Source organism: Coenobita brevimanus, chromosome 5 (assembly GCF_032717465.1).
Source record: "Coenobita brevimanus isolate Jiangsu-jjx chromosome 5, ASM3271746v2, whole genome shotgun sequence".
Classification (NCBI taxonomy): Eukaryota; Metazoa; Arthropoda; class Malacostraca; order Decapoda; family Coenobitidae; genus Coenobita; species Coenobita brevimanus.
The window spans coordinates 23,128,036-23,142,530 of record NC_136958.1 but is presented as its reverse complement, the minus strand read 5'-3'; the positions used below and the strand labels follow the sequence as shown (position 1 = coordinate 23,142,530).

General features: G+C 39.7%; 1 protein-coding gene across 1 annotated transcript in view; it reads left to right on the top strand.

Moving 5' to 3' along the window:
* The first annotated feature begins 1,170 nt into the window (after window positions 1–1,170).
* Window positions 1,171–14,495, top strand: part of LOC145398492 (uncharacterized) — a 28,057-nt gene continuing 14,732 nt past the window's right edge. The window contains exons 1-3 of the mRNA XM_080271371.1: window positions 1,171–1,434; window positions 1,831–2,020; window positions 2,479–2,806. Of these exons, the coding sequence (XP_080127497.1) occupies window positions 1,171–1,434; window positions 1,831–2,020; window positions 2,479–2,806 (782 nt within the window). The remainder of the gene's footprint in view (window positions 1,435–1,830; window positions 2,021–2,478; window positions 2,807–14,495) is intronic.

Here is a 14,495-nt window from a genome sequence, read left to right as displayed (position 1 = left end):
TGATTAAATGAAATTCTACTGGGATTATAAGCATCAGGCCTGTATTCAGTTTGCCGTTACATGAGCTGACTGTGGGTATTGTGACATCCAAGATTAGGAGTTTAGGACCCAGGCCTTTATGTATTTTTGCTGATATCTGTGTCTTTGGATCCATTTGATAACAGCAATGTTTAGTAGTTCTTTTCTCTGACTGTAGCGCACCAATTGTTAGTGGTTTTGGTTAAGAAATTCCCCGTCCGAAAATCCCTTCATCTTCTGCTAACAGCAGGAGTTGAACAGCACTGAATTTAACACTTGTCAAGAAAATCTTTTTGAAAAATTTAAATATTGTTTAAAGAACCTTAGCCCTCCCCCTTGCAAAAAGATGCCGAAAAGAAAGCGTGACATTGGCAGAATCTACCTGAGCGGCAGTGAAAAGAGGAAGATAAAGGCAACAAAAGAAAATGAAATAAAACATCTCAGCGGAGCAATGGAGAAATTTATCTTTAAAAAGAATGACACCGAGACCGAAGAGTCAGACTGTGAGTCAGTCAGCTCTTTGGAGGTCCAAGATCTGCCCAATCTTCCTGCAGCTCCTTCTGTGCAAACTGCTGAACAATCTACATCATCATCTAGCTTGCCTCAGCAGCGTACATCAGAACTCAAGAGGAAAGACAGCAGCCTTGATGTTAGCTTTATTGAAAATTATGAGGATCCTGCCTCTTGGCCAAAAATTCTTTCCACAGCTCAGCGAGATGTTCTGGTCACAAAGGGTCCACATAAGTTAGATTTGAACATGAATTCCCCAAAGATGCAGCAGGCAGGATACTTTCAAATTCCTACCTACAGTGCAAATTATCAAATGGGGAGGTGATGCAAAGAAAATGCCTGGTGTATTCAGTTAGAAAAAATCAGATATTTTGTTTTTGTTATAGTCTTTTGTCCAGTGTTAATGCCGCTCTGTCCTCTGATGGGTTTCATGACTGGTCCAATGCTAGTGTGCATTTAGTTGAGCATGAAAAGTCCAGTGGTCACTTGCAGGCAAGTGTTCAATGGTTTGAGACTAAGCAAAGACTAAAGAAGGGTTGCTCTTTGGATTCAGTTCACCAGCAGTGAATCAATGAAAAGCTACGGTGGCAAAATGTTTTTCAGCGCCTCCTTGCCATTGTTCAGTTTCTCTCAGAACATAACATGGCTTTCCGAGGATCTGTTGATGAATTCTTTGAACCTAAAAATGGTAATTTTCTTGGCCTAGTCGAGCCTATTGCCAAGTTTGATCCTGTCATGCAAGAGCACGTGCAACGAATCAAGGATGAAGAGATCCATGACCATTACCTTGGCAAGCGTATCCAGAATGAATTGATTCTGCCGATGGGTAACAAAGTCCAGAAGACCATTATTGACCGTATAAAGGCCTCAAAATGCTTTGCTGTTATACTTGATTGTGCTCCAGATGTTAGTCATAGAGAGCAGTTGTCTCTAACAATTAGATACTGTATGTAGCTGATGGCTCTACTGTTCCTGTTGGAATATATGAGCATTTTATTGACATTGAGGTGAAGGAAAATACAGGAAAGGGTTTCCTGGATGCTCTTCTTGACAAGTTAGTGACACTGGGTTTAAATTTACACGATATCAGGGGCCAAAGCTATGATAATGGTGTTAACATGAGAGGCAATAAGTCTGGTGTTCAGGCTCGTCTTTTGGTAATGAACACAAGAGCTTTCTTTTCACCCACTGGATGCCAGTTACAATTTGTTACTGGGGGATATTGCCAAGACATGTCCAGAGGGAATGACCATCTTTGGTATCCTTCAAAGGCTGTATGTCTTGTTTTCTGCTTCAACTCAGAGATGGGCAATTTTCACAAGACATGTTAAGGACTTGACTGTGAAACCTCTCAGTGAAACCCGATGGGAATGTCGTATTGACAGTGTCAAAGCTGTAAGGTACCAAATTGTTCAGTTTTACGATGCCTTAGTGGATATTGCTGAGGAAACAAATGACCACAAAGCTCGCAGTGAGGCTATGTCACTATGCGGTGTGTTTCAAAATGTGAAGTTCTTTGTTTCCATAGTATTTTGGTATGCCATCTTCTTTCAGGTCAATCTCCAGTCTTTCAAACGCAGTGTTTCCAGGCATCTCGAAATGAACATATCTTGAATTTGGCTCTCTTTTGTATTGTATTTGTTTTTTCTTGGATGGAACGGTTTATGGGCCCCTGGCCTTTAGGTCCTTGTTTTTTGCATTAAAAAAAAAACTAGTTTATCACCCTGTCTTACTGTCTTTTTGTTCCAGAACATTTTCTTATATTTCCTCCAGCTTAAACACAAATTCCTTTCACATTTCCCATCCACTCTCATCTTACTTTCTTTTATTTACCTTTCCACCTCGCACAAGGTGAGGCAGTTGAACTTTCTGTTGCAGTCAAAAGCATGGAGAGAACTATTGCATGGCTGCAAAAATACATAACTGATGAATTTGACAATGCTCTTGCAGATCCAAAGGAGATAGCCAATGATATGGACATTGAACTTGTCTTTAAAGAGAACAGAATTCGTAGAAAGAAACGAACATTTCAGTATGAAGCTCAAGATGAGCCAGTTCAAAGTCCACAAGAAAGTTTCAGAATTGGATGTTTCAATTTCATCCTTGATAGAGCAATTTCATCCATGGAACAAAGATTCCAGCAGTGGAAGTCACATGATGCTTTGTTTCGTTTCATATTTTCTTTCCTCAACCACACCAAAGCAGAAATGAGAGTGCATGCAGCCAACTTGGAGAAAAGTCTCACCATAAAGGGCACCTCAGATATTGACGGTTACATGTTAGCAAAAGAAATGGATGCTTGAAAGTCTGTTATTCCAGAGGAGATCGCTTCCCAGCCCACCGAAATCTTAAGCTTCCTTTCTAAAAGGAACAGCTATGTAGATTTCCCAAATTGTTGGATTGCCCTGAGGATATTGCTGACTATTCCTGTTACTGTGGCATCAGGTTGAAGCTTATTAAGACATATTTGAGGTCAGCAATGACACAAGATCGTCTAAATGGCCTAGCCTTACTTTCAATTGAAAATGAAGTATCATCTCAGTTAGACAACAAGGAAATAATCAGAGACTTTGCAGGCATTAAGTCCCGCAAGATAATTCTCTGAAGTTCAGTTACATAACAACAGTTAAAACTGCACTGGAGCAGTGAATGATGTCAAACCGCACAATGAATCTCATAACGTCAAGGATGAAGGCAAAAAAGATGAATACGATCCAGAACATGCTCACCGTCTGTTTATCATTGTATTGGCTGTATATATCTATTGTATCCATCTTGCATATTATATTGTATCTTGTATCTTGTATATTATATTGTATCTTGTATCTTATAGGTATTGTATATATCTGTGATCTGGTGGTTTAGGAATCTTTGTTTTACATTTCTAATTCATAACAAATCATTTGCATTAATATCTGAGTCCATGCACTAAGCATAACTATAAAACTGTGTTATTTTGGGGGGCTCTGGGTTTGACATTCAAAATCAGAGGGGCCCCGCCCCTACTCTTTGCATTGGGCCCCTCACCTGCTTGGGCCGGCCCTGCATGGTAGGACTCTTTTTCACGAGTTACGGAGAAAACTGATGGATGACGGAGATTGGAACAAGAGGGAGGGGGGGCGTGCAAGCCAGATATTCCTTCTAGGATTTTTAGTAAAATTTTTAGAGAAGCACAGGAAAATATATGCTGCCTTCATGAATCTGGAGAATGCATATCACAGAAGAACTAGGCAAGGAGTGTGGAAGGCGCTGAAGAAGTAGATAGGAAATTAGTTAATGCTGTCGAACGGATGCATGAGGGAGCACGGGCAGTAATGAAAGTGGAAAATTATCTGAAATCTTTTATTTGAATGTTGGTCCAAATAGGCGAGGTGTCATGCTCCCATGGTTGCTCAGTATACAGTACATAAATCTATCGATGGCGTTATTGAGGAAACGCTGGTTAGGGTAGTGGATGTTCGAGTGTCCTTTGTAGGAATGGGAAGGGTTTGGAAATTGGTTGTGCTGTTCTTTGTTGATGATACTATTTTGCTGAGTGAAGGTGAGTCAGATATGTAAGGTCTGGTGAATGATCTTAGAAGTGATTTAAAGGGACAAAAATCTGAAGGTGAATGTAACAAACAATAAAGCAATGGTTTGATGACAAGAATGAAGTCAATGAGTGCATATTGAGTTTGTATATTACAAGGGGATGATAAGTGCTTTCATATATGTATGTAGTGTGATGCCAAACAAAGAACGTTTAGAGGATGAATGGCATGCAGAATGTAGTAAGACAGAATGTTGCAGATTCACTGAAAACAAAGATAAGGAACATGGAAGTGAGCACTGCATGACAGTACTTTGATCTCCACTCAATCATATGGAAATGATACTTGGACTCTGTTGGAAAAGCACAAGTTAAGAATGAGAGGTGGAAAAGATTTATGTTTTTAGATAACTGTGTGGCGTTACATGGAGACATACAAACAAAAGATGAAGATATGAATCGTTGTGACTTTGATGTTAATGTCCCGGGCAGCGTATACCTTGAGACTGTTTGGCCATGAAGAAAAAGTGAAAAAAAAATTAGATAATGACTTGGAAAGTGTACGGTATGTGAGTGAAGTGCAAGAAAGAGGGGAAGAGAGGGACTGAGAATGAAGTGCAAGGATGGAGTGGAGAAGTATGTGTGCGAAGGAAAGTGTGATTTTGAGAGAAGGCAGCCTGGTTGTGAACGATAGGATGAAATGGAGGTAATTCGTTTGTGGCCACGCCTTACGGTATGAAGGCGTTTGGCTAGAGAGAGAGAGAGAGAGAGAGAGAGAGAGAGAGAGAGAGAGAGACAGACAGACAGACAGACAGAGGGGTAAGAGGTCTAATTCAGTCATAACTATACATGTCAACGAATGTTGTATTATGAAATGAATCATACCGATAAAATAAATCTATTTACCCAAGGGTGCACCATGATCCCAAAGTCACTGCCCCAAAAATTACATTATTTAGAAAAGGTGATAGCTGCAACCATGATATATATATATATATATATATATATATATATATATATATATATATTTATATATATATATATATATATATATTAATAACAGAACAGAGGAAGGAAAAACAAATAAGAAAAAATAATCCATAAACCACATTACTGGTGTCCTCTGTTCATGAAATATCTGTAACAGTTAGACTTGAACAGCTGTAGGTTGAAGTTTGGAGGGAAACAACCCTGGGGAAGCGAGTTCCAAAGAGATGCAGTACGGGGAATGAAAGAATTCTGATAGGCAGAAGTTCTGCAATATGCTGAGTGACAGTCCAGTCATGAGCATGGACGCAGCTTCGTCTGAGCATTTGCCATAAAAATATCTGTGAAATAATGCAAGGGAGGCAACGTTCCTTCTTACTTGTAGGGGAGGTAGTTTAATTGTAATGGCGGGGTTGTTAATAATTCTAACAGTCTTGTTCTGAATTTTGTCTAGTTGTTTTAATGCAACCTCTCCACATCCATTCCACAAGGGAGAGCAATATTCAAACTGAGAGCGCACATGACTCTTATAAATTATAGCTAACTGCTCGTCAGTGAAGAAGTTACGGACTCTGTACATTAATCCAAGTTTCTTTGAGGCGGTTTTAGCAAGTGATCTGACATGAGAGATCCAGCTGAGGGCATTGTTAAGTGAGACGCCGAGAATTTCAATACTTTTGGAGATGGGAATATTAGTAGTACTGAAGGTAATATACGCATCTGGCAATATCTGTCATTAGTAAATTGTATATATTTGATTTTACTAGCATTAAATGAAACAAGGTTGTTTTGTCCCCATTCGCTGATCATAGAAAGGTCTTGATTTGTGGAGATGGCTGTACTGAATTGAAAGGTAGAGATATTAGACTTTGTAAATGGCTGTCCGAGAGTGAATGAACTATGTAATGTTGAGTCATCTGCATATGAGTGGATGGGATTGTGGGTGACAGATAAGAGATCATTAATATGAGCCAGGAATAGGGTTGGGGCCAGAACTGATCCATATGGCATGCCGGCGTTAATTGAGTGGAAACTGGGATATACATCGTCTACATTTACTCTTATTTCCTGTCATTGAGAGATGAGGAGATCAAAAGAACAAAAGACGTTAGTCCATAGCAAGGAAGTTTGGACAGCAGGGAACGGTGCCATACTCTATCGAAAGTTTTAGAAATATCAAGGGCTACTGCATGAGTTTCTCCATGAAGGTCAATTGATGGATGGTATATGGATGGTATGAGTTAGAAGATTGAGTATGCCAATGGTGGCTCTTTCATGGAGAAAACCATATTGTCTATCACTAAGTAAGTTGCTGGATTCAAAATGTATAACAATGTGCTTATTAATTAATGTTTCAAATACCACAATGTGACTGCTATTGGTCTGTAATCAGAGGGGCAGAGGAACTTCCTTTCTTCGGAATTGGGTGGATATTGACTTCTTTCCATGAATTTGGGGATGAAGAAGTAAGTATGCATAGTCTGAATAATTTAGCTAGAACAGGGGCAAGTTCAGGAGAACACTTTTTCAAAACAATTGGCGGAATTTCATCTGGGCCTGGAGCTTTGTTGGTGGGTAAATTGTCTAGAATGGATTTTACGTATCTTGTCTGTATTTTAAGTGGAACAGTTTCAGGAGAGTCAAGTTCTAGTACTGGGACGTTCCGTCTGGTATCGTCCATGGTAGCATTTCTGGCAAATGTACTGGCAAAAATATCTGCTTTCGCACGTGGGTCATTTGTAATGTTGCCATGTGAAGATTTCAATGGGGGAATGGTTGATGACTTGTTAATGTTATTATTGAAAGAATTAAGAGTTGACCAGAATATTCTATTGTCATTAGGGTTATTAAGTAGTTTTGATGCTTGCTTTTGAAGAAAGTTAGATTTAGGTAGATTTATTACAGCTTTTGCATGATTTCTAGCAATTTTAAATTGAGAGAGTGATTCAGATTTTTTATTTTATTTTAAGTAAGAGTTATATACTAGTGACTTTTGGGCTGTTGCTCTGGCACAGTTGCCATCAAACCATTTTGGAGAGTTCGATCTTTTAGTGAACTGTTGACTTGGTATGAATAAATCCATACCAGCTAATATTAAGTCGCAAATGTGGGACAGGGTAGATTAGGGATCACTAGAGGGAGAAAGACTGCCATGGAATGTCAGCAAGATAATTTCTAAATCCATCCCAATTTGCCCTATCAAAGTGCCATCGGGTCACCCTGACAGGTTCAGAACGGGGAGGTGTGGGGGGGGGTTAACTAATGAGGCTTTGATGAGATTGTGGTCAGAGGATCCAAGTGGTGACAGTACCTCTATCCTGTATTGATCTGGATTATTTGTCAAGAATAAATCCAAGAGATGAGCATTATAGTCAGGATTACCTGGTATTCTAGTTGGTTGCTTTACCAGCTGGGTGATTCTGCAAACAGCTCGCACTCTAGACTAGCGTCGTCAGTCCTGGCAGAATGCAATAGCCATTCAACATTATGTATGTTAAAAATCACCCAAAATGGTAATTTCGGTGCTAAGGGCAAGGTTAAGATTACTCAACTGTGTAGATACGGAATCAAATACACTGGGTTCCGAAGAAGCACTGGGGGAGCGATAGACTACACAGATATATTTAGTAATATTTTGACAATTTAGTTCATACAATGAGTGATCAAAACTGGATGAAGTGAAGTTTAAAATAGTGTCAACTGCATATTGGGATTTGATATAACAACAGGTGCCGCCCTTGTTATGGAAGTTTGTGAGGAGATGGTAACCGGGAAAACAAAATGGGGATATATCTGTAGAGGGTGAGATTTGTGGTTCTGTGAGGAAAAGGGCCAGAGGGGATTTGGATTGAAGGAAAAAATGTGGTAAGGGCGCGTATGTTGGTGAAGAATAAGGCCGCAGTTTCACTTCGCTGACAGAGGTGCGGAAGTCAGTGGGAAGCTGATCTTTACTGAAGTGAAGGAGGAAACAGGGTTTTGCTTTTAATGCAAGTCTGTCTGTTTTGACTACTGCAGCATCTTGGATATGAAAAGCCTCTCTCTCTCTCTCTCTCTCTCTCTCTCTCTCTCTCTCTCTCCAAAATATATTAGAAAAATTGTTTAAAAATTAATCTTCGTATTTCCCAGTAAAGTCTCCGAGCATTTGGATAAGTATTTAACAAACAGGGAAACTAGTATTTATATATTCAGTCATACAGATACTGATGTAATTAAGTACGTATAAAAAAACATTTGGGATTCATTACTGCCCATCTCTGCTCACCAGCATCTTCTCCCCATCTCCATGTACCGCTTCCACTTTGTACCCACGCCAGTACTTTTCTCAGCGCCACGTCCAGGTTGAGAGAGAGAGAGAGAGAGAGAGAGAGAGAGAGAGAGAGAGAGAGAGAGAGAGAGAGCTGAGAAACCACATAAATGAGAGACATTTGCAAAGCTGGTTTAAGTCGTATAAGAACAAGTGCGAGACACAATTTCATTGTGACAAACGCCAAGAAAAATCAGGTCAGGCAGGCAAACAGTCAAGTAATGTAAGCAAACACAAGCACCTCGTGTAGGGTAGAAGTGTTGATTGTGTGTGTGTGTGTGTGTGTGTGTGTGTGTGAGAGAGAGAGAGAGAGAAAGAGACAGATAGATAGATAGACAGATACAGTAGAGAGAGAGAGAGAGAGAGAGAGAGAGAGAGGGAGAGAGAGAGAGAGAGTTGGTTTTTCAGTATTATGATCACGTTTCTTAATTTACGACACTCAAAGAAATATTAATTTCTTACTTGGGCAGTATCAGGTAAGACAAATGTACCCGGGACTGAAAGCCTATGAATAGCCTGTGATGAAGCAAGAGATTTCATGGTTTTATCTAACCTTCATTCTTTGGGCCTCTCGTAGGGTGCCATGCCACCCTTATTACCTTCATCCCGTATGACGCCTTGCTCCCCTCCCTACCTTCCTCTCGTACGATGCCTTGTCCCCCCTCCTACCTTCCTCTTTTACGATTCCTTGCCACTCTCCCTGCCTTCCTCTCTCACGATATCTTGCCACCCTCCCTACCGTCCACTCGTATGATGCTTTTCTTGGCCTAAAGTGATGCACATGTTTTTTTATTTATTTATTTATTTATTTATTTATTTACTTTTTGGTTTTGGCTCCCACAATGTATATAGTATACGACAGTGATGCCTTCAGAAATCTTGTGCGCATTACCGTGCAAATTGCAGGTGCGTACAAGGAAAGTGAGCGACTTTGACTAGTAATTCACGAAAGCAACGTGGTTATGTTTGCGGCAGTGAGTTGCATATGATGCCCCTAATAACACAGTGTACCGAGCGCCATTGCAAGCGAAACGAGTTAACCCTTTCAGAATGTCACTAATTTCTCTTCTACCAAGATTAGCATGACACGAACGTACGAATTTCAAGCTTAATTATAAAAAAAGGACTAAAAAATATTCACTATTTCCAAAGTTACGGCATTTTGAAAGTTACGCAACTTTAACTGCGTTTTTCTCCGTTTTCAACATGTGGCATTCGGTACACTATGTTATTAGGGGCCTCATATATTTACGACAGTGACCAGTGTATATAATATTTACTGGAAAAATGGGCCTTACCCATAACTGAATAAATTTTTTCTTCAGTAATGCATGTGGAGAGAAAATAACTCCTCTTCATTTGCTATTTCCATAGAGTAAGAAATAGGAAAACGATAATTATTTTAACAATAAGCGTTTAGCACGGCAAGCAATAAGCTCGCTAAGATATAATAATGGTTCAAGGTGAACACACACACACACACACACACACGCACATACACCATATATATATATATATATATATATATATATATATATATATATATATATATATATATATATATATATATATATACATATATATATATATATATATATATATATATATATATATATATATATATATATATATATATATATATATATATATATATCAGTCAATTCCAGTGGCACCCCAGGGGATGCGTAGGGCCTCGATGAACTCTCTCTCCACCAATATTTGTCTCTTGCCATCTTCTTCAGGTCCCATCAACACCCCTCTCCTATTTCTCCTTTCATTGTCCTCAACTAGGTTTCCCTCGGCCTACCTCTGCCTCTTCTTCCTTTAGCAGTCTATATATTGTGTGTGTTATATATATATATATATATATATATATATATATATATATATATATATATATATATATATACACAGAGACAGACAGACAGACAATATATCTTACATTACTCAAGTGACGTGCATATGATTTACGACAAAGACGTCTATGTAGTTTACAAGTGACTTGTATATGTTTTACGACAGTGACGTGTGTATGCGGTATATGCAGTTAATTTTGTACAAAAGGAAGCTACACATTTAAGTGGACAAGTGATGTCTCCAGCAATGAGCGTGGACAGAATATAAGTGTATGTTCATGTTTTTTTTTTTTCTTTGATAGAGTAAGAATTAAAATGAGATTTATAAAACAATAAGGTTTTAGCACAGTAAGCGATGAGCCCTGCATGTTATAATAGTGAGATATAGTGATAAAGAAATGACTTTAGTATATGTATTATTTTAACACAGGGATTATATATTCATAAGATTATTACCGAGTTACTCAGGAATGGCTTAAAAACTGGCGTACTAGTGGGCACCATACGTACAGAGAGCATGAGACATGCTTCTCGGCTGGGGAAATGTGTCGGGAAGCAACGCTGCAGCGCAATAGCAGCTAAATGCAGTCAGTCGAGGATGCAGACACTGTATACATCCAAAGTTCCAAACGCAACCTTCCTGCGCAGGCAAAAGTTACGATATTATTCACCTCCGTGCTCCACAACGACTCCACTTAGAAGCCTGGGAAAACATGTCTCCTTCCTGTCGTCTCTCTTAACCCCCTTCCACACAAACTAAGTGACACACACACACACACACACACACACACACACACACACGGCTATACAAGTGGTTAGACTACACGACATGGATTTAGACAACACACGCACGCTACACACTGCAAGCCTCATGCACACTGAGAGCCGTAGGCGTGTTCTTTATGTTTCCTTCAGATTACACTGTCACGCTAAATGAACATCCTGATTTCCGAACTCAGTGATGGTTGTTACCTGATTAACGCGTGTGATGCAGCTGGAATTGCCTCTGATTATATAACTTGGGCCATGCTCTGCTGGGCTTCACAGGGTCCTTGAAATGAACTGTGGGCTTTTTTTCCTTGCAGAGGCTTCCTAGACTGAACTAAGGGTTTCCTTCTCTTCTCGAGGCTCTCTATAATGAACTAGGGACTTAATCATCTGTTGATGTTCCGTGGATTGAACTGAGGGATTCATTCTCCTTTAAAGCATGTCTGCTATGAACTGAGGCTTTATTCCTGTGAGATTTGGATAAACGTTAATATTAGACTTTAATAACCTTACTGAGGATCTGCCGTAGCTAAAGGGATACTAGACACTGTCTGACTCCTTCATTATGATGGGTCTCTCCTGCAGTACTTAAACTGATGTAATGTTTGGAGGCAGCTTCAATAATAAGTAGGATAAGAGTAAAAGAGACTTTCGAGTGATAGACTGGAGATAAACATGGACACATAGTGATAGTTTTGTGCGAGAAAGAAACGCAATAGTTGACCTAAAAAAATAGAAAATTTGGATGTGAAGATTTCGCGTAAAGCTGATGAAGTGAAGAAATGTGCAAATTTTGTCTGAATGAGGATTGTAACAGTTTGAGGGAGAACAGCATTAGATAACTGGACACAAAGGAAATGAATTTCTGATAGGAGCGTGAGACAGAGGATATCTAGAGAAATAATAATAATTAAAAAAAAGTAACAGGCTGATAGAGATAAATGGAAGAAACGTGGGATTTATTGAATGAAGAGACGATAACTGAGGCCCTTAATCACTTCAGTCCGATGGCGTATTTTGTATTCTATCATTGCGTCTATCACACGCTGTAATTAAACTTTGGAGAGGCCCATCGAATCTGAGTAAGTAAATATAACCTTCATTACACTTATTGCTACTAATGATCTGTGCTAATAAACTAAAAACAAAAAACAAAACAAAAAAAAATCTGGTGGTAGCAAGAACAGAGAATAAGAATGCGTAATCAGATTTAATTTATTTAATTCAGTATAATTATTTACAATTTAAATTTGAATGTGAAGAACCTACGCTGCATTCTATTTCCAGAGTCTCTCATTATGATCATGATGGATAGTACATGAGCCATTAAAACCCAGTTTGTATGACTCACTTTCAGTCTAATAAAATCGTGTCCCGTTAGCTGGATCCGACCATCAGAGGGTTAATAATTAGTCTGACTCTCACTGGCCCGAATGGCCCACTCTCAGTTAAGTAGAACTCATTGGCGTTAAGGAAATAACATGTAATAAAGATGCAGCCACTTCTCATCTTCATCATTATCGTCATCATCACCATAATCATCATCATCATTATCACTTTTCCCCTCTTCCTGCTCTCTCCTCCCTCCTCTACACCGCATCCTCCTCCTTCTCCTCCTCCTCTTCCTTCCTCTCCTCCTCCACAAAACTCCAGGTGCAAAAGTACAGTCGCTGAGGAGTTACACAAAATTCTCATAATTCAAACTCAATGTCCCTCAATCACCACAGCGGCTGCCTCAAAACTGTAATGGAGCTTCTTTTAAATAATCATGAAATATTTGGGCCGGGAGACAATACTGAAAATCTTGTCCTGATTTTTCTGACTCTGGAGATTAAATAAATACTTTTCCCTCCTCTGTCCTGCGTCCATCCTTCTCTTCAGTCCTGCCTCCACTTTACAGCTCCCCTCCCCTCCCCCGCCGCAGCTCCTTTCTACCCATACTCTGTGTGTGTATATATATATATATACTGTATATATAAAATGTATGTATGTATATAAATACAGTATGTCTGTCTATGGAGTGAGAGGGATGATGAAAATAAGGAAGGACAAAAATACTTACTGGTAGAAAAGGAAGGACTGAAAAGGGGGTAACGATTAGAAGTGCCTTTGTAGCAAAGTAAAACTGAAGAAGGGATGTTGTTGTTCTTGTGTCCCCGGGGTCATCTGGACCTGAAGAGAGCCACTTCAGCCTGACTTTCCTAGCTATCTTTTGGTGATGTTATGTTAATGGATTGTTTGGGTTGTGATAGATTACTCAGGTGGGTGTGTTGTGGTTTGAGAAGCAGCATTATGATGATGCAGTGCACTGTTGTGAGTCGTATTCTGTGCTGATGCTAGAACAGGGAAGGGTGACGGTCACATTATAATTAATCTGATTAGGTGAGGTCGTGCCTTTAGATTGTGAGATAGCTTTGCGAGGAAGAGAAATTTAAGAGCTGAAGGGGAAGCTAAAAAAAAAAAAAAAATGAAAGGGTTAAAAAATATCTGGAGGGAAGAAAAGAAACAGGATATCTCAGAAAAATACAACCTGATCAAGATAAATTGTAGAGCTTGAAGAAATAAGGTCCTAGTAATATCAGAGACCCATCAACCATGCAACGGCCAGTTGTCACGCCCCACAGTCATCCTTTAGATTGCATAAATAATCCAGTTTGTGTTATTTTTGACACTTTCTGCTTTTGATCTACTGGACTGAAAAATGTGTTTGAAAAATAAAAATGGGAGACCTTTTGTGACGAAGGAGTTAGGTATTATTTCCATAAAAAAGTAAACAAGAGAGAGAGAGAGAGAGAGAGAGAGAGAGAGAGAGAGAGAGAGAGAGAAACCAAATCGTTGTTAATGGACCAAAAAGATATGAAAAGGCAGTAAATGAGGTTCAAAGACGTTACCCATTTTTCTCAGCTGGCAGGCAGATAGATAGGCAGGCATGCTTACACACACACACACACACACACACACATACACACACACACGGAGTTGGGTAAGCTCTCAGGCAGGGACAGAGAGTATACAAAAAGACTTGGAAACAGACACGCGGGCGGGTCGGCAAGCAGACAGGCAGGTAGGCAGACAGACAGACACAAACACAGGAAGACAGGAAGACACAAACAGACAAATCGACAAACAATCAGACAGGCAGGCAGGAAGTAAGACAGAGGCAGGCAGAAAGAAGCAGACTGACAGACAGACAGGCAAGCATTCAGGCTGGAAAACACTGACAAACAGACAGGCATTCAGGCTGGAAGACACTGACAAACTGACAGGCATTCAGGCTGGAAGACACTGACAAACTGACAGGCATTCAGGCTGGAAGACACTGACAAACTGACAGGCATTCAGGCTGGAAGACACTGACAAACTGACAGACAGTAATACAGTCACACCAACAGGCATGTAGGCAGACAAACAGACAGGCATGCTAACATGCAGACGAAAAGGCAGACAGAAAAACACACAGACAGACAGGCAGACGGGCAGGGACCGAGACAACCAGACGGCACTGGAATCCTGAAGATACTGG